General features: G+C 40.8%; 2 protein-coding genes across 5 annotated transcripts in view; one reads left to right on the plus strand and one right to left on the minus strand.

Annotated features, from left to right (window-relative positions):
• ppk23 (pickpocket 23) overlaps positions 1-20,957 on the minus strand; it is a 76,694-nt gene that overhangs the window by 40,853 nt on the left and 14,884 nt on the right. The gene's annotated exons all lie outside the window — the stretch shown is intronic.
• The window catches only part of Grip (Glutamate receptor interacting protein), an 88,570-nt gene that overhangs the window by 13,468 nt on the left and 54,145 nt on the right, over positions 1-20,957 (plus strand). For both annotated transcript variants that reach the window (XM_066293357.1, XM_066293356.1), the window contains exon 2: positions 17,303-17,493. In XM_066293357.1, the coding sequence (XP_066149454.1) occupies positions 17,385-17,493 (109 nt within the window). In that variant the 5' untranslated portion in view covers positions 17,303-17,384. The remainder of the gene's footprint in view (positions 1-17,302; positions 17,494-20,957) is intronic.

Consider the following 20,957-nt stretch of genomic DNA (forward strand, 5'->3'; position numbering starts at 1 on the left):
ATAAAGTAAAGGCACTTCATCAGTCATCAACCGTCAAGGACTCTATTCTATAGAAACATATGAGAGTGAAAACGACATTTCCGTCCAATCAAATTGCCGAATAAATTTTTTCCGCCAATCAACGCCGTCCACAATTTCACTCTAACTCCCGCGTTCTATATAATCAGGGCGTCATTCTCATGTGTTTGGCAAAAATGTCCGGCGAAAAATATGTGAACTGCAAAAGGAGTCGAGAGACCTCCTCCTGTCTGGTCCGGACCAGGCGAAGCCCATCGAACTGAGGATGAGATGGTGGACCTGTGCGCGGGAGAGCAAAAACTAATATTTTCGTGGATTTCGAGATGAAAAAAGGGACTTTTGGAGGCGATGCAAAACTAATTTGCCGTTGAAAAAAATTAATATAGAAAAAAATCCGCGAAAAATGTAAACTTGCACGCTGCAGCATGCATAAAACGTCGATTATAGTGAATGCCAAACAACGTATTTTTAATCAGGTGCAAAAAATGCGTTAAACAATAAAGCGATCGCGGGCATAGCAAGAATATTAAAATTTTTTACTCTCAAAATTTCAAATTGCAAAAAAAAAAAAAAATGCGACGACCGGTTAAGAAATATACAGGATGTCAAATTGAAAACGTCCCGCCCGTATCATCTCGAAGTGGTAAAGGATTTTTGAAAATCGCCGGAACACGTCGGTCTTGTTATCGAGGGCGAACAATTTTTATGTAGATTTCACTGCGTCTCTTTCAACCCTCTATCATCTGAGCCGCCCTCCGAAATATCGTAAATGGTAAATGGGGTTAAGTGATACATCATTGTAAAGGGCTTTCCATTCTTTACATGGCGGTACCTTGTTCGTTACGTTTGACTGTTGCGCTATCGAGTTGGACGTCTTTGATCGTCTTAAATTCCCCTTTCCTATTAGATTTTGAAAGCGTCGAAACTAAGACTTTTTCATTCAAGTTTTACGATTAGGAGATTGTTGTAATAAATCTATTTGCCGACCCATTTACTTACTGCTTGCCCCGGCTATCTCCGAAACTGTATAGTTTCAACTCAAAATGTCTAGTTAATCACCGAAACAAATGTTTATCAGTATAATAAATTTCATCGTTCCTCGAAAAGAAACATCTACGTAGAATATGAATCGCTTTATTATTTATTTTTGTTTGTAATTGAATATCGATTCGATAAATTTTGATATTGTTTCGCGTGTAAAACGCTATTTACCTACCTGTGGTACTGGCCGGTGTTACCACCAGGTATTCAAATCATTTAAAAACTTTTGCGATGACTCGTGTGTTATTGTGAGAAATTTTTAAAACGCCATATACAGGGGTGGTCGAAATTACGGCAACTTTTTAAAATTTCAAATAATTCACGGCCTAAATTCAAAACAGTTTTTGAAAATATGATTCTCCGATGACTGCTAATGATAGAAGTATATAGCAATAAAACAATGATAATTTTTATACAAAAATTTAAAAAATTATTCATTTCGACCTGAACAAAAATGCAGCAACTTTTCCAAAATAATTATAAAGAGCAATAAAACTTCAGCGAATTACAAAGGAATTGTTCAACAATTAATATCTCGTATGATGCCCTCGCTGCTGATTAACTTCTGCACATCTTCGTGGCGTTGAATTTATTAAATTGTTGAAGTGATTGTTATCGACACTCTTCCGGGCTTCCTGAAGTGCCTGAAATAAATCCTGTAAATTGGAATGTGTGTTATTCCGAGTTTTACCATCCACATATTCCCACAAATTTTCAATGGGATTGAGATCGGGAGATTGCGACGGCCAAGCAAGACCTTCCATCCTTTCCTCTCTAAACCATTCCGAAACAAGTTTCGATTCATGTTTGGGGTCGTTATCTTGTCGGAAAGTGCTTCTTAGTGGCACGGTTTCTTCAAGGTACGGTCGTAAATGATTCCTGAGGATGTCTCGATACATGAACCGATCCGCGCGACCTTCTACTTCGTGAAGCGGACCCGTACCAAAAACCAGAGAAACAACCCCGAACCGTAATCGAACCTCCTCCACGTTTTACGGTTGGTAAAACAAACTTTCTTTGCAACCTCGCGCCTTTGGATCGTCTAACGTACGATGGGCCATCGCCTTTGAATAAGTTTAATTTGGACCCATCGCTGAAAACTACCAATTTCCACTGTTCAGATGTCCAACGTTGGTGATTCTGCGCAAACTGAAGTCGGGCTTTCACGTTCTTCTTGGACAGCAATGGTTTTTCCGCTGGTCGCCTACCGAATAATCCATTTTCCGCTAATCTTCTCCTTATGGTCTTGGAACTAATATGAGCTAGGCCCGTGTCCTCTAAATATGATTTTACATGAGTAGATGATAGAAATGGATTTTTTTGACACATTCGAATTATCCATTTATCAGTTTTTGTTGTAGTTTTCCTCGTGCGTCCTGAATGTTTCACAGCTGCTTCACTTCCTGTTTCTGTGATTTTGTAAATAATTCGAGATACAATTGACTTATGCACACCCAAACTCTTTACAATTTCACTTTGCCGTTCGCCACTTTTACCAGGTATACGGGTATGAAGTGAGCGTCAACGATAATTTTCCTGATCTCTAATGAGATTGTTTTACCTCGACCCATAACGGAAATCGTCGATTTAATTGAGATTATTAAACGTCTTTTAACGCACAAGTCCGTTAATCAAGTGAAATTTTAAAATTCCGAGAGTTGCTATATCTTTGTCAGGTGTTGAAAAAATATGTCTTGATAGTTTCTTATAGGAATTGTTGATATTTCCTTTGGATGCATTTTAAACAACAACGATTGTGGAAGATAAATAACATAAAAACGTATGTTGGGTTTAGCCGAATGGATACATTTTATTTAAAATATTTAAAAGTTGCTATAATTATGACCACTACTGTACGTACGATCCGGCAAAGAACTGAAATTATGACCGGAAATTATTTTTATTTATGCAGAGCAAGGAAAATGCTCAAAAAGAACAGGGGAAGTTTTTAAAGCTAGAAATCCTAATTCGAATGTGAGTCCCAGATACGTTTCGGGCTTAATAACAACATGCTGAAACGGGTTCTATTACGAACAAAAAAAAAAAAGAAAAAAAAAAGCATTTTCTGCGTGTTTTAAATGAAGCTGCCCAAAATGGAGGTTCTGGGAACCTCTACTGCAAAACCCGGCAATTTGCCGCGTACGGTCGTAAGTTAAACTAGAATATCACATGAAGCTGCACGAAGAGCACTGAAATTAGATAAATTTCATCCTCATAAAATGTAAATTTCTACGGGAAGTTTGTGACGACGATCTTGACAGAAAAATCGAATTTTGCCCAACCACGATCGACCTCATTGAGAATAACAATTTTTTTAGTAAACATTTGCTTTAGCGATGAGTGCGCCCTTTTCTCTCGACGGTCAAGTTAATAAACAGAACCGCTGAAGAAAATCCCCACGTTTTTAGAGAGGGCGCTACACGGTGGCTCGAAAGAAAAAAATTAATGTTTTAAATGAAAAATCTAATGCAGTTGCGCGACCTTTGTTTACTGAGGAAAACTCAACCGGAGAGCTGCACTCAAACTCACTTGAAAACGTAATTGATCCTTTAGTAACAGTTCGTTTGGAAGATCAAGTTGGTGGGAACATTCTGTGCGAAAAGAAAAAATAACAAGATGCAGCTTCGTCAGATTATTCTCGCCTAGTGGGAGACAGGTTGGACGTCCGATTTCCGGACAAATGGATTGATGGGGGGAGACCGATGGGATGAACTGCACGACCACCAGACTTGACGCCCTCGGATTGTTTTTTATGGGGGCAAATAAAATCGGTTGTTTGCGGAACCCACCGCGACAATATTGACGATTTGAAAAGGAGAGTCGCAGAGGCAAACAGGGCCATTCCAGAGGCGGCATTTCGACTTTCCAGAGAAGCGTTCCAAAGCGGACTCTGTTGCTGTTTGTTCGGGAAATAATGGCGAACATTTGGAATATCTAACAAACCAAAAGCGTCAAAAGTACGAAGACCGATTTTGGACGTGTTTTCCTTAACGACCGGTAATAGGAAAATTCGTTCGTTTTATAATCGAAAACGCCTGCGCAGAAGTTCGTTACAACAATTCCCCGATCGTAAGACGCTTTTAAGTAAAAAAAAGTCTTAATTTTAGCGCTCTCGAAAGGCGAAAGGGAAAATACATTTGGGATGACCGAAGACGTCTAACTTGATAGGGCGACGGTCAAATGCAACAAGTAAGGTACCGAGATGTGGAGAACGAGGGCCCCTCACAGTGGTGTACCGCCCGACCCCCGTGCTATTTGAGGTATGTTAGGGGCTGCCACTGGAACTAGGGGATTGAAAGAGGCGCAGTCAATTTTACATCAAAATTGTTCCCCCTCGATAACAAAATCGACATGGCCCGGTGATTAAAAAAAAAAAAAAAAATCTATACCGTTTCGAGAAAATACGGACGGGAAATTTTTCGAATTGATAACCAACATACAAAATTGCTGTTACATATAAAATCAGTGGCGTGGCAGGGGCACTTCGCTGATTTTCTTTTAATTAGCGACGGAACTCGTGGCGTCCGCCCATCGTCATGTTCGCGCGTGTAAACCGTCCCGCGTTTACTCGTCGATACTTGTAGTGGTCTGCTTGTAGCCTGTGTAGTGAGCGGTTTAAATCTGTTATCACCGGGATTTGATCATTCGGCCTTTCGTCGAACGGCTCGAATCGGGAAAACCTCGGTGCCTCTTAACGCTGCAAAAACTGCGCTTAGGGCTCGATTAAACCGGAATCGCCCAGAAAAACTAAAGTGAAAACTTACTATTTTAATGTAATGTCTGTTTAAAGCCGGAGACATCGTTTAGGAGACAATTTCATCTCTCCGGCTTTTTGTATTCAATGGGTAAACTTCGAGATTTAAAAGGAGTTTTCCCGGAGAATATTAAATATACCTCAAAACTTTTGTTGTGCCAGTTGGCTGAAACGGGGGCCAATTTCCGCAGATGAATAAAAATGCCGAGATGTAAAGTGAACTTTAAATTAATTAATGATTGCGCAACTACGCTCAAAACGCAAACAGTCTTGCGACCCCCCCCCCCCACCCCCCCCCACCCCAAAAAAATCCCCCAAACCGGTGGAGCCTTGGCGAAAGTTTCGAGGCATCGAGTTTAGGGCAGAAAGTTTCTATTGTGAATTGCTGTAGCCGCTACAAGGCCCATAAGTTGTTCCGGACAAAGCTGATGCAAATCTGCGCCTCTTACTGAGGCAATAATTAAAAACGCATCGATTCGTGGCGCACTTAAGGCAATTAAAGTGTCGAAACTTCACAGTGAAGAATTATGAAATTTTTTAAAACTTAAAATTTACGACTTGAGCTCCCAGTTTGTGTGATTAATGAGCCATTTAAGTCCACTTAGTCTTGAGGAAAAAGAGGGATTTAATTTTAAAAAATATGCAAGAATTGCTGCTCCAAAAATATGCACTTCGTCATAGAAAAACAACTCCTCGAGAGAGTCCCATTAGCAAGCTCTAATTACGTCGTTTTCCATTTAACGTTCTTGGAATTAAAGTGTTCCTCTGCATCCAAAGCAGCAGTTAGCTGCTCCAAACAGCGTGTGCCAGATATCCTGGATGAAGTTTAAAACGTAACCAAATTGCGGGATGAAATTCCAGAAGTTGGGCACAAAGGCTCTCCGCTTTCGTGGCTTTCCGAGTTGACTGAGGTTAAACGGATCTCGCTCCAGGCCTGGTTACCATTTGTTTTCATATCGCGCTCCTCAATCAAAGCAGAATCCAGACGTTAGCCTGGCACCCGTTCAAGACGGCGATTTAATTAGTTTTTGACATTATTTGACAACAGAAGAAGAAATTATCACCCCCCTAATTGGTCCCGAAAGGAAATTTCGATGTTTTTCCTAGTCAAATTGCTGAGGCGCCGAATTTAATTTTAACGGAAAAATCGAGGATACGTTTTTTGGGGGAGCGAAATCTGGAGATTCTTCGGGGGAATTTAATAGCGGACCTATTTACATGAATTTGCGTCCAAGATGGTGAAAATTCCCTAAATTCGCACATCTCTATGTAACTCAATTATCCGGAGGGGAATGAGGGTGGCCCCGATCTGGAACGTTCGTCCATCCGAATTTTCACATCCATTTAATTAAGCCCAGTTAAAGAAACAAACAACGATAATTCCAGAGACTGGATTTGGTACCCTCCTGTTTAATGTCCAGCTTACAGAGAGGACCTTAAGGCTTTTTCGGAAGCATCGAAGACGCGTTGTTCGGCGAATCGAATCCCCCTTTCAGCTTTGGGCCGGTAGGGACCGGACTTTCCGACACAGCTTCTGGACGGACCTCATCAGTTTCCATTTAAAGAGCGATTCGATCCGAACTGGCACAACATAATATAAAACATTTTTGAAATATCAATGTACAGCGTCGGCTCTCTGATTCGAATTGCTCAAGGTGCGGGCTTAAGGAGGTACGTTCGAATTACCGACATATTCGGATTACTCAGCAGTGCGTGCGTAATTTAGATGCGTTCACAGGGTGGCCCGGTTAAAACTGTCCATTCGAAATATTTTGAGGGGATTTGTTTCCCTTAAGAAAACCCCGAGGCACGTTAATTTTACGTTTGCGGGGGACATCTTTAGAGCGCAAATCCGTAGGTGTGGAGTCATACTCCTAAACGGGGCGGCAACCCCATCGAGAATCTTAAAGGGCGCGGGAAGACAAGTGACACATTAAATCAAAGGCATTTCAATTCTTTTCAAAAGTGTGCTGGACTTTTTGTGCCCCGGCTTGAAATACTGCAAAAAACACACGTTTTGACACATCGGCGAAATAAATTGAACAAAATTAATTTTTAAATGATGATTTACTTAATTAACTATGCAAATTGCCATCCATTCGCTGCTACACAACGATAAAGTCTCTGTTCGACTTTTCCCCGAACATTTTTTAGCATTTTGGGAGTTGTTTCGCCACTTGCTGTCACTACTCGATGGCGAATATCTTTTAAAGAGGTAGATTTCGTTTCATGAACAACAGTTTTTAAATGACCCCACAAGAAATAGTCCATTGATGTTAAATCGGGCGATCTTGGGGGCCGTTCAATGTGAACCACTTTTACCGATGCAGCGTTCGGGAAAATGTCGATCCAAAAAGTTACGTGCAGGAACTGCATGCCGTGGCGGGCGCCATCTTGTTGAAAAGATACATTATTCTCTGAGGTCTGATCATCGTTTTCAAGGATGTCCACAACGTGAGGGTTGATGACGTCTTTAGGCAGATTGGGGTGAGATTCAGCCGTCGGGTTATCAGTTAGAAAAAAGATCTAACAATACGATTTCCCAAAATCCCAGCTCGTACATTGAATTTTTCTGGATACCGTGAATGCTGTTTTCTCATAATTTTAGGATTCACATCACTCCAACATCTGCAATTATGTCTGTTGGCGAAAACATTCAGAAAGAATGTGCGTTCGTCAGAAAAGCGTGTAGAATGTAATAAATTGGGATTAATGAAAATGCTTTCGCTCATCACCTCACAAATATGCACACGGCGATCTGGATCATCTTCATTGAGCTCATGAATTAGACGCATCTCATAGGGATCAAAGTTGCGCTTTTCCAAGATTCTCCGAATACCACTACGGGAAGTACCTGATGTTGCTTCTAATTTTCGGGGCGAATATGATATAAATGAAATAAGATTTTCTTCTCGATTTTGCATGATCCAGTGCAATATGTCACAAAATTGCTACTGTGTAGCGTTTTTGGTAACAGCGTCGCTTTCCATATATTTCGTTAGCAACGCATCCAGTCTCCATGAATTTAGATATTAAATTTGTCACGTAGGGATGGTTCAGATTCTTACCGGGATGCCTTCCATTAAGAATTCTTGTGCTTTCTCGGGATATTTTATTGTTTTTGAAATAGACAGGGCCCAATTTCATTTTCTCTTCAATGGTGTGAACCGTGACGCTTCGGATCGTCGGACGAATCGCCAAAATTCGCGATACAATTTTGATCAGTGTAAAATCGGAACAAAACCCATCACCTTATCTTAAGAATTCGATGATGAACGTAGTTTTTTCAGAATTGGCGAGTTTATTATCATTAAGTTCGGGTGATTTTTTTCAATTTTTTTCGCTTTTTTTCGATTTTTTTCATCGATGTTCTAAATGGCGGCGCAAAAAAAATCAGCACACGTGTAAAGGGAATTGAAACGCCTCTGATTAGATGTGGTACTTGACCGCCAGCGCCATTTAAGATTCCTGAAGAGGTTGCTGCCCCGTCTGGGGGGCGACTCTACACCTACGAATTTACGATCGGAAAATGCCCCCCTTAAAAGTAAAAGTGTCGCGACTCGGGGTTCTTTACGAAGAAAGAAAGTTCCATTCGAAATATTTCGGGTGGACTGTTTTAAATGGGCCGCCCTATATATATATGTCGGAGCATCAACAGGAAGGTTTTCCATGATGATGCAATATAGTTAGTTTTTATTTCAATAGCAAGAATAGAAGAAGGGCAAAGCCAACGAATTCGCTACCACACAAGCGCTTCTCGTCACTTGCCAATCTAATCTGCCTGTCCCTTTCGGTTTCTGGTTTTCCAGATCTCGCGAGTCCTTCAAATTCGAGGGATAAAAGTACCTGTTAGTCCCTGTTTCCCACGAAGGTTCGCACACATGGCCCCTCGATTTCGCCCTTGGTGGTAGCGACCTCGTTCGACAGTACTTTATCTCCGCGATAAAGCTGTCAGCCTGCTCTTCAACCTTATTGCTAACTAGAATTTTACATTTCTAAACTTAAGGGCTAATAAATCTCCGACATATATATATATATATATATATATATATATATATATATATATATATGTATGTATGTACATACATACATATAAATTTGGTTTTGTGTGTTACTGATAAGTCGAAAAATGACAAAATCATACATTATCCTAAAATATGTGTTTAATAAAAATTGAGGAAAATCCATGGAAGGTACATATAGTCTAACTTTTCCATAAGAAATCGGTGGTTCGTGTTCGCTTTTCAGTAGTCATTTTTCTCTTGATGCCTTCTGCCTGCAACGTGCGTTGCAACATTACTTGCTGAGGAGGTAAATCGTTCTCGCGAGCCCATCTTAAACATGTTGCGAAACGTTTCACAGCTTCTTCGTGTTTCGCAAACGTAATTGGTGCCATTACCTCATCGTTCTGCTCATTGCCAACCTCCTCGTCGTTTTCTGTATCGGAAGCCTCTTCGTCAGTTATTTCTTCTTCAGCTAAGAACGTGCCATCTTCATTTTCTCCTTTCGTCCATTCCTGTATATCCCGATTCGAGACGGTTTCGCCGATTTTACCAAACGCTTCCTCGATTTCAACCGACTCACCACTACCAAGCTGGATTTTATTAAATTGAGGGAGTGTACTCAACGGCAAGTCGTCCTCGTAAACAAGTTCTTCTTCAGTCTGGTCGTTGTTCATAGCCGAATCGGCATCCTCCTGATCAGTTCTAGTTAAGTCGGGTCAAACAGATGTCCAGAATTTCTTCAACAGCTCAGTTTTTACTCTTCGCCGTGTTTGGTCGAGAGGAGGTACCACGTTTTTAAAATTTAACGGCTTTAATATCTCTGCAACATCACCACCGGATCCAACGATTTGTGAAGTAGTAAGTTTCTAGTGACAATTAAGTTTAACAGCTTGAATCGCGTGTTGATCCACGGGCTGCAGAAGTTGGTGTCCGATGTGGTGGATGATACGTGGAAAAAATTTGTTTATCTTCCCTCATCAGTTATGAGGCATCGGGATGGTCAGGCGCATGATCCAAAATTAACACACCTTTCTCGGGTAATCCTAAATCCACCGTTTTTTTTTTGTCCACCGACGGCGCAAAGTGAGAATGAAATCAGTCCTTAAACAGATCCCTTGTTACCCAAGCTTTTTTTGTTCCCTCATAAATAACTGGTAATTGGAAGTTACGGAAAGCACGTGGATTTTTTGCCTTTCCCAAAACGACTAACGGCAGTTTGTGACTTCCTGACGCGTTTGCTCATGGCATGAAAGTTATCTTTTCCCTACTTAATTTTACTCCTGGTGCCGATGATTCAGATTTATGAAAAAAAGTTTTTTTCGACAAACATCCTCAAGAAAAGCCCACTTTCGTCTGCGTTGTAGATTTGACGAGAATTCACTTCTAAACTTTAAACTGTTTTTGGAAATTTTAATTTAAACACCTCCACCGCGCTGAAGTCACCAAACGGTTTTTCTCCTTAGAGGCTTAATTGACGAGTTCCATATCCCCTTTGGAGCTTCCGCAGCCACCCACCGCCGGCGTTAAAGTCTTTGATGTCGAGCTTTACGGAAAAAAAAAATCGCTTTTTCACATAGTGCGTCACCAAAAATCGGAGCATCTCTAGAACGCCGTTTCAAAAACCCGGTGCAAAGGGCACTTTCCATATCATTATGTCCACATGCTTTCAGAGTTTTTCTTCCTCCAGGTGCATTTTCAGAAGCAGACGCCACAAAATGAAAAATTTTTCCATATTTTTCTCAACGCCTGTATGCGACGTTATGAATTTTACTTAACTTAGATTCCGGTTCTGGTTAGTCTAATTCATTCTGAACATCTACTTTTTGCAAAAAGGGTTAACCTGTGATGCGTTCTTTTTTGCGACATATCCGCGCGGCAATAATAGTTCGACTAAAAGAGATCGAATCGAAAAGCTTCCGCCCCGCATAAAAGGGGTTTCCCCGGACCGCCGGGAAATTACCCATGAAAAGTGCATAATCATGTGATTATTATGTCGTCTAACTATAATACGAATTTTATTCAATCCGAATTTTGTGCGAATTAAAAAGTTTGCTCGAACTACCGAAACGGGCATTGGCCAGGACAGATTACTACTGGATATTCGGATTAAAGCGTCTGTACTGTATTTGCCGACGGCAACGTGAGATTTCTAAAGTAAAAAATGAAACAAATACAGGGTGTCCCAAAAACATACCGACGAACTGTGAGGGCTGATAGGGGACATTAATGTGCATTTTTAAACACATCATTTTCTTTAATTAACACATGCGCGCAGAATAAAACTCCACGTTAATTTTCCCTTTGGAAAACTGGCACGCACCGACAGATTGGAAGAGCTTTTGTAGCGTGATCCGCGCGTTCTTCTTACCTTAACACCCCGATTTCCTTTTGCGGTTATCCCACCTCTTTGGTCTGCAAAAAGCCTATTCGTAACGAGGGAGACCTCTTCCCAGGAATGGTAGTTACTCACGTCTAGAAGCTATTCCCGGAATATTCCATAGACCGTGCGAGTCAATGAGCCGACAGTGAAATCTCTGCGTCCATGCAAATGCCCAAAATGCTGACCATTTGCATGGACCCATCGCATATTTGTTCATAAAACAACGTCTAGCACAAACAAAAAGTGATTGTAATGACCAAAGCCTCATTGCGTTTTCTCTGTTCAAACGGCTCATTTGCGGGCATATATTGGTTTAAGGAAAAAGTTCGTATTGTTGTCTCCAGCTATCCCTCTAAGTTCGTCGATATGTTTTTGGGACACCCTGTATAATCACGGAGCAATGTGCGAGTCTATTATGGAAATTGCCAATTTAGGAAAAGCGCATTTCGTGTTTTACGTGAATTTTTTGGCGCGTAAAATCGACTTTCTGGGTGGACAATTTGGAGTATGGTCCAAAAATTCGAGTAAAATGCGTGGATTGGCCGCCGCGGTCATCTGATTTAATTTCCGCGGATTTTTTTCGCTGGACCCGCATGACGAGCGGACCCCAGAAGAACCACCTGAACACCACTGCGAGGCCGAAACAGGGGGCCGGAGCATGAAATGGCCGGCATAGAACCTGATTTGTGCCGCAGAGTGGTCGAAAATTTTCGCAAACAGATTAGATTATGTTACACGGGCCGTGACCACCATTTACGTGACGTCACCATTCATACGTAATTGTAATGAACCTCAAAGGGCAAATGAACATGTTTCATATTTGTCGATTTATCCGCATGTTGTTTAGTACCTTCATGTGAAAATCCAAACAAAAATCACCCTTCAGGAGCCGGAGGTGCATCCCTAATTTTAGAGTCTTCAGGAATTTTTCAAAAACATACTGCGTCACGCAAAAAAGAGAACACCCCGTAAAAATTGTTTTATTTAAATAACTTTAAGTTTGCATGTTTGTAGATAGGAATGCAAAAAACGATTAAATTTTCAAACATATTTCTCAACGTATTTACGAGATATCAGGAATTTTAGTGTTTTTTTTTACTGTAAAAATTGCAATAAAATATGAACAATACGACTGCAAAATATCATTTATTGGTGCGTGGTGTACTTAAAAAGTGCTTTTCGATTACTCAAATATCCCTAGATGCAGAATGCAGCGAAATTTTCATCAACTGAACAAGTTTGAGAGAGGTAGAATAGTGAGTCTACGAGAGGTTGGTCGGTCATCTAGGAAAATCGTCACTAGATTAAACCGTAGTAGAAATACCATAGTGAGATGTTGTCAGGCACGGTACCAAAGCGAGCAAACAAGTAGAAGAAGAGGTACTGGACGATCCCGACGAACTGCGGAACACCAAGATGGCCGCCTTCGAATTATCGGCCTAAGAAGTAAGTTAATCTCGTCGAGGACGCTGGTGGGTCAGTGGCTTGCTGATTATAGAAGACCCATTGAGATTCGAACCATTTAGCGTCGGATAAGAATGATCGCTTGGGGTGCTATTGCACATGGTCGCCTTTACATTTCATTGGAGGCAATAAGACAGTCCAACGATACATCCAAGAAGTCCCGGAACATCGTGTCGTGTCTCATCTGAACACTGCTGTTAATCAGTTTTCCAGCAAGACAATGCACGACCACATGTGGCCGAAGTGGCCATGGACTTCTTTCAACGAAACGCGATCAGTTTGCTAACTTGGCCACATCGATCTCCAGACCTATCACCGATTGAACATGCAAGGGACATTGTAGGTAGAAAGTTACATAATTGGCCCCGTCCCCCATAGACACTGGCGGTGATATGTAGTGCCGTCCAGTTAGCTTGGAATGAGATGCACCGAGAGGACAACAATCCATGCCTAGACGTGGACAGGCAGGTATTAGACACCGCGGAAAACCTACAAATTATTTTAAAATTTTTTGTTTTTAACAATTAAATTAGTCCAATTTGTTAATGATGTATTTAATTAAGCGTAGGAAATGTGAACGTCAAAAATTAGTTAAATAAAACCATTTTACGGGGTGATCTTGTTCTATGTCCCGTAGTACAGAACAAACATGTTGAAAGGCGTTCGCGGGCCTCAAACCGAAACTTCCTTACTGCCTGGCTCGAGATACCGAAAATCGAGCTGTCAAAGTCAAAATCCAAACCTCAATCAACCGTAACCGGTCTTGGCGGGGGTGGTGCACGGGGCGAAATTTTTAATCCCCACCTCCGGGAAAGTGCGCTACTCTTTCTGGTCCGCCGCCCCGGGCCGTCGTCCAACCTCATCCTCTCCCGTAAGGCCGGCCCTGGCCCTAACCTGAACGTGTAAGTCGTGTTTCCACGTTCCGCCCGAGGATTTCCGCCGCGCACGGCGTCCGCGATTTCGCAAAGGAATCGCCGCTTTCAATTCCCCATTTTGAAAGTCTCCAGTGAAACTCCTCGACCCTTTCTGAATTTGTTGAATTGTCAAGATGACGAGAGACATTTAATTAACGTTAGCTACACGTCAGTTTGCACTCTGAATGTGAATCACGAGAATGGTCGCGAAATCAAACTTTGCTACGTCACCGAGAATGCGATTGATTACAAAAATAATGCTTTTGAATGCGTCTCACGCCCCCGTTCTCACGTTTTAGTGGTTTGAGGTTATTTTATATTATCGACTGCACGGAGCAGCGATTTGTGTAAATATTTGCCCTTCTTCTCGCCCAGTGGATTATGGATTTTTGCAATACTCCTCCTAAGCAAAATGGTGTGAGAGAGCTTATTTATTGATTTGGTGCCACCAAAAAACATCTTGAATACAAAACAGCGCTCCTTTGTCATTGAAACCCGCCCCGAATGGCTCTTCCAAAGAGCCAACCTAGCGTTTTTTAGCATTCCAGCAATTTGGGCGTCCTCCTAAGCAAGATTAATTGCCATCAGGGTATTTTATTATAAATCGTTGTTTAGGATTATAAAAAAGTCTCAATCTTTTCGGCTTAGATTAAACAAATGGTGCGTCATAGGTTGATTAATTGCTGGCGCCCGGAAAATTACCAATTGACTTTTCCCTTTCGTTTTTAATTAGTGCCGGTTTTTGTATTTCGAATATATTTTTAAAGGCTAAAATTGATGGCGAGACGCCCCCCTCAACCCGAAACGAGCGGATTTCGCACACCTCATGGAACTTTCCATGACTCTCTCAAGTGCCGTGAGGCTTAAGGGACTGCCTATGGATTTTCCCTTCTTCCTCAATAAAAGTGGAACGAATTACGTACACGTCACTTATCTATCTGTACTTTCAACCCGCATAAAACTCGAGGTGGATTGAAAAAAAGGTTCGGTCGGTTGCCCTTCGGTGTCCCGTTTTCAATTTTTGAGCCCCAAGATCAGCCGTGAGAGCTACCTTGGGATGAATATACTTCTCCAACTTTCCCGGAAATGGTTGCCAATTATAAAGAAATATTGCGATAATGGCACTGCCGGGAAACTTCAAGTAACAACTCGACGGAAATAACACGATTATTCATTTAAATGTTTATTAATGAACCCCTTTCTGCACGCCTCAACAATATATTTCCAAACGACGAAGAACATGTTGGAATACATTATTGATGATCCGGAAGAAATGCCAGTCACATACGGGTAAATTATGAACTAAACTTGACTTTTCTGCTTGGCGTGTACAGAGTGAATCTTAAGTAGGGAGCTTCTCTTTACCACGGCATAAACCTCAAAAAACCAAGCAAAGTCCTGATGGAAGACTCTTCAGGAGTTTAAAAAGCAACTGGAACGTGCGTGCACGAGGTAACGTCAAGGGAAATATTGCACGTTTCAAATTACCAACTTTCTAGCAAGTGGGTAGGCCGCGATGACACGGCCTGCGAAACGACCAGATCTAAATCCATGTGATTTTTATCCGTGGGGCGTTATGCGAAAAGCTTGGCGTTTACGACTGAAATTAACGCAGTGGCAGAGTTGCGTGAATAAGTGGAAAATGTCACAGAAATAATTCGAGGAAATAATTTTAACAGCGGCTACATGGTAGGCGAGCGACATTTTCTGTAAATGAGACCGATGGCGGCAGCTTCGAAAACCTTTACATCATACATCACCGTTTTTGTCGTATTTCGATGGTTTCTGAGATTCCGAAATAATGCTACATGAAGGTTTTACTTAGTTTTTTGAGCTGTATGTCGTGTCAAAGGAAAACCCGTATTTGAAATTCATCCTGTATAGCTCACACTCCGTTGGATTAAACTTTGGAGCATTGTAGTAAAACTGCATTCATTAAATCCTCTATACCGCTCGATTCGCAGACATTTAGTAGATAATTGGGAATACCGGTATTAATGGAGCAAATTGCCGTTGGTAACGAGTGAGGGTTTGTTCTATTGCCAACAACGCTCTAATTTGTGGCAGATTTTGGATTTTAATTTATAGGCTTGACTGTGTAATTGTTGCTGCTAGCAATGCAATTTTATGTCGTAACACAGAGATTGATTTATCAACGCTCATTAACAGAGGCTGACGCAAGGGCGTCTCGGACAAGAATGCCCTCGTCAGGAATCGACGCCGTGCCCGAAAACTGCCTCGGATCGGGGATCGCCCTTAAAAATTCCTACGGTATTGCAACTTTCCAGTAGAACTACTATCAAATCCCTTTTTCCCGCGATGTCGTTCGAGGGAAAATCTCCTTCGAACCCTTTACGGGTTCTCATACAGAGCTAATGCCAGTGACGTCTACAAAGGAGTCGAAACCCCAACAAGTCGACCTAATATTCATTTTGGAATTTCGGTTTTATGAAAATTCTCGATTGCTTTGTACCTCGCCGAAGATCGCGAATTTCCGCTGAACGCGCATTGAAACCTTGAAAGCTCAAAGATCCGTTCAGACATAAAACGACAGTGGCGCCTCAATGGGGTGTTGAAAACTGAAACGAGCCGCACTAAAGTACGGGTCCGGGATTGTCGATTCTGTCAAAAATCATAAAGTGCTTTGTGCGTGACTGATCGATTCGAGCTCGAAATTATTTGATATCCTGAAGTCTCGTGTCAGACTTAAATACGAACGGACAATGGCGTATCGCTTCGTACGCCACTGAAGATAAGTGTAATGGCGTAACTGAAGCAAATGCTTATTTTGTCTAGTAGAAATTCCACATGCGAAGTAGATGCTTGAAGCGTTCTCGTTCTGACCTTATGTCTAACGTTTTTCAAACGAACGCCGTACAATTCTCTTGATATTTCCTTAAAGAGGTTGAGAATATGTACCTTAAAAGGCTTTTCTTCTTCTTGGAAATTATATTCAATTAGGCTGAAACTTTCCACTTAAATCAAATAAATTCATTTTACAAGGCTAATTGAAATTCCGGCAGCACTGTACGGGAAAGAACTGTTTGTTTTCAACTTGAAACTAGCAACTTTCATAATTTATTAAACTCCGGGTTAGAGTGGGAACAACAAGGTTAACACGGGCTTTGTAGCGAACTTTAACCGAGTTATCGGAATCCTTCCAAGCCCATTAGGGCCAAACTTGCTGACTTTAACCATTGACAGACATTACTCTTGTAGCTGAATGTTAACGAGGTGCACGACAAGTAGATAAAACCGATTTTAATCTTGTACTTATTTAGCTGAAACTCAAATTTTTTTTTTCCAGGGTATTAAGGGCAGTTTAAATGCAAAGCCCGGATGCTGTTCACTTGGCTCGAATCTTCCCTGTCGAACACTCGTTTCTTTTTAAAATTAAAACGAAAGCTCTCTTCTCCGAGAGAATTTCCCCTTTTCACTGTATGGAGGTGTTCCTGCAGTTTTCTAAAGGAAACCGTTTAATACGAAAGCACAAAGTGGTCCAACATTCCATTCCCTTAAGGGCCCCACGCGGGGGACCCCTGCCAGACGGGCATACCTTTTTCGGCAATTAAGTTTGATAAGATCCGCAAACTTCCTAACTACATCCAATAACATTCTTGACCCAGCCTTGCATGAGAAAACTATGCAAATAGGATCCGACAATATCCAAGATGCACAAACCAATATGTGGTTTCCCCATAAAGTAATTGCGAATTTCGGTTTTCAGGTGGCTGTGAGTGAAATGGTGCGTGCTAAAAACTTTTTCTTCGTGTAGAAAAACTGGAAATTCGGTCACGCTGGCGGTGACAATGAAACTTTGGAAAGTGCTCGCCAGGAATAGTCACGTGTACACCAACGGAGTAGGGCAGGAGGTGCCCGTGGTCAAGGCTCATAAAGTTCCCATTATCGAGCTGCATGGTAAGTGAACGTAAAAAAATTATTGCTTCAGAAATACATTCGGCACGTCAATGACTTCGTGCCTAGATAAACTTCTTCATTGTCGCGCACGATTCTTAACAAATTAGCAAAATGAGAATTGTCGCGACCCCAGAAGTGCCGTCGATGATACACCATTGATTTTCTCCGCAGAAAAACTACACAATGGTTATTCGTTAGTCGGGAGTCGGATAAAGGTGCGTTTGCACAAAAACGCAGAGACGTACCGAGGCGTAATATAAATAATTTTAATTTATTCGGTTTTCAAAATAATTAAAAAGTTCGTAAATTTGAAAATATATCCATACGTTTAACACTCCAATAAATTTTCTGGCAAAACGAACTCTAAAATACCCTTTAATTAGTAAAAAGTTATCAATGCGATAGCTTAATCAAAGGCGTACCGAGCCCTGATTCAGCTGCAACAATTAATTTAAAATAAAAATACAAATAAAAATAGTGAAACCAGTAATTACTTGTGGTCCGCCGATGGTTCTAATATTAGACGTAATATACAACGTTGCTTAGGAGGTCACCAATTGTGAGTGTACCGGATACAGAGGCGCACCGAGACGTGAGGCAGCACTATTCAAATTTAAGATGCGGTTTTTAACAAATCTTAAAAAATCATATTTCTTAGAGACAACTCTGCGCGCCAATGGATTTATTTAACGGCTCGGAATGGAACCTTGTTAATGTGGTTAAAAATTATTATTATGACTATGAAAACTATAGGAACATCCTGGCTGTCATTAAATTAGGTGCCAACGACAAAATTTATCGCAGCAATGTCTTCCCACATTACTAAAATTGTAAATAAATGAAAGGTTCAAGATCAAATGAGTGGTCACCATTTTGTCGAGAGGGTTGAGCTGATTTTTCAGTGATCCGGAATAGAGCTCCTATCATTGCTTTTATTTCGATTGGAAATAATGCCTTTAGGAGCAAAATAAATGTGGAAAATATTAACAATGCGCCTTGAACGTATAGTACATATTTACTTCATAGCCGTTTTCTGTCTCATATTTCACAGAAAAAACCACCTACCAATTACTAGAAAATGCCAGCTTAGCACGCGCTACAGGTCCATTTATTGTTTACGATCGAAATTTATAGGGAAATATCATCTCTTTAATGGAAAGACTCAAAAACCACCATCAAACATTCACGAGCCACGACGAGGTTTCTGGACATCTAAACTGGAAAGCGGCAAGAAAGCAATTTGCTCTGTGTCAGAGCTATTTATGATATACAGGATGTTAGGGAAATAACTTTCGCAAATCTAGCCAATGATTAAGGACATGATTTTGAACGAAAAAGTTTTTGCAACGGGAGGCAAAAACCTAATGGTTTTTTCAGATAAAAATTGTTGATAACCGAAAAGCTACGATAAGCTTAAATGTTAATCAAATTTACATATATATATATATATATATATATATATATATAATAGCCTGTGTAATAAACATTTAATAAAATGTTGAAAACCATACATGACAAATATTGATTGTTCGACGTGTAATAAAAAAAAGTTAATAAGAAATAATACAAGTTAACCGTTAAAAGTAAACTTTAGCGGCAACGTCGCACTGAACCCTGAAAACGTGACCCTGTAAAGGGTCGCCCAAGTTAACTTTGCGAGTGAAGCGATAAAACGTTGAAAGGCAGTTAGCGGGTATCGGCCCCAAAAAGCCTTGCAAAAATGCATACCTAGTTTATGCAGCTACTTAGGGAGATATCGAAATGAAATAAACATGGCGCGACGTTGCCAATTCTAAATAGATGTTTTTTTTGCCTCCCGGGGAAATGGTCGTATTTACGACCCCCTTTATAAGGAACTTGTTAATTCAGAATGATGCTCTTAAATATTGGCTGAATTTAGGGAAGTTATTTCCCCAACAGCCTATAATACCGTGCAGCTCCGAATTGTACCTCCCTGCCCTCCTCAACTTTTTAAATTAAAAAAAAGCACTAAATAGGACAAAAAACACTTTTTTTTTAAACTTTTGCGTATTTTTTAGACGTTACTTACGTCACCGGTAGCGCAAAATGGCCGATTTTTTAAAATTGAAACATGGGTCATGTGACACTTTGCATTGAAAATCGTTTAAAACTACATGCAATGGCGTATTGTGATTCGAAATCTATCGATTGATTTTTGGGAAAAATGGGTATAAATTTGGTAAAAAATGCAATACAAATTCAGCCAAACAGTGCGTAAGCAATGGAAAACTTGATTGTTGATAGAAAATTGGTTTGTTTTAGATTTTGTGGTCACGAGCAGGATTGGTTTGGAAGAGAGAACACAAAGATAAATAAAAATAACCTCAGACTGATACTTCCCTTACATTCTTAATGTGCATCTATAGATATCCACGGTAGTAGATACGCAAGAATCGAAAGCGGTCAAAAAGCTAGAGGATCGGGGGAGTTAAAATTTTATATCAGAATTCAAACAGAGCGTCCCAAAAAAAAGAACAAATCATAAAATAGTACGTGGCCCAAAAAAAACAGAACACCCTACGTAGAGCTACCGACGATTCTGACATTTTGTTGTAGAGGGTATTAGAGAAAATAGATGTGCCAAATTTCAAAAACTTGACTTGAGGCACACATGGAAAGAGCGAAAAATATGAGAAAAAATGTGAAACTTGTCCACGCTGTAAATCGAAAATGGCGCGTGCGCGACCACGGGCCTTCTAGTTTTTTTTCACCATTTTACTGAGTACTGCAACCCTCGGAAACATCTCCATGATCACTTTTACGCCCCATTTTTGAAGGGAAGCTTCTCGCTTAAAAGGTAAGAAATTTTCGCGTAAGTTTCTCGTAACGGAAAATTCGATCTTCCATTGAGATATTCGTGGGACGCTTAGTTATTTCATCAAGTAAATAACATTAATTTAGTTGACTAATTTGGAACAAATTCCTGGGGTTTCTGGCCCGACCGAAGGGCGTAAATTTTCCGGGCATAAACTCGGGTTAAGAAAAATCGCACGCGACCGCCGAGGGGGTCAGGACCCTCCTTTGAAGATTATTAGCTCGAAAAAGGGGTCCGAGACGAATTAATTATTTTATATAAATGGTAATTCGGTCGTTTATTATTTGCGCCCCCTCGCCGAAGGGAAGGGGCGCAATTTTATTTCTAAGGCTTTACCAACTTAATTTCTCCTTTGGAACGATGGGCAAATTTGGTTGATGTGATGTTTCATCAAGGAACTGATAGCACCCTTTTTGCCCTTATTCGCATCAATCAAGCACTTTCCGCTCTGCCAGCGGCTGCCGCAAAAACAAGAATGTAAGTGTCCTCTGGGCTGGAAAATTTTCACTTTTTACGCGAAACTCGCGTTTTTTCCCCCCCCAGTTATATGTATGAAAATAGAGGACTCGAATTTTTGGCGATAAATTATATCTAACCCTCGTAATGTTGTTTTACTTGATAGTTATAA

The sequence above is a fragment of the Euwallacea fornicatus genome, chromosome 19, assembly GCF_040115645.1.
Source record: "Euwallacea fornicatus isolate EFF26 chromosome 19, ASM4011564v1, whole genome shotgun sequence".
In the NCBI taxonomy this organism is placed as follows: domain Eukaryota; kingdom Metazoa; phylum Arthropoda; class Insecta; order Coleoptera; family Curculionidae; genus Euwallacea; species Euwallacea fornicatus.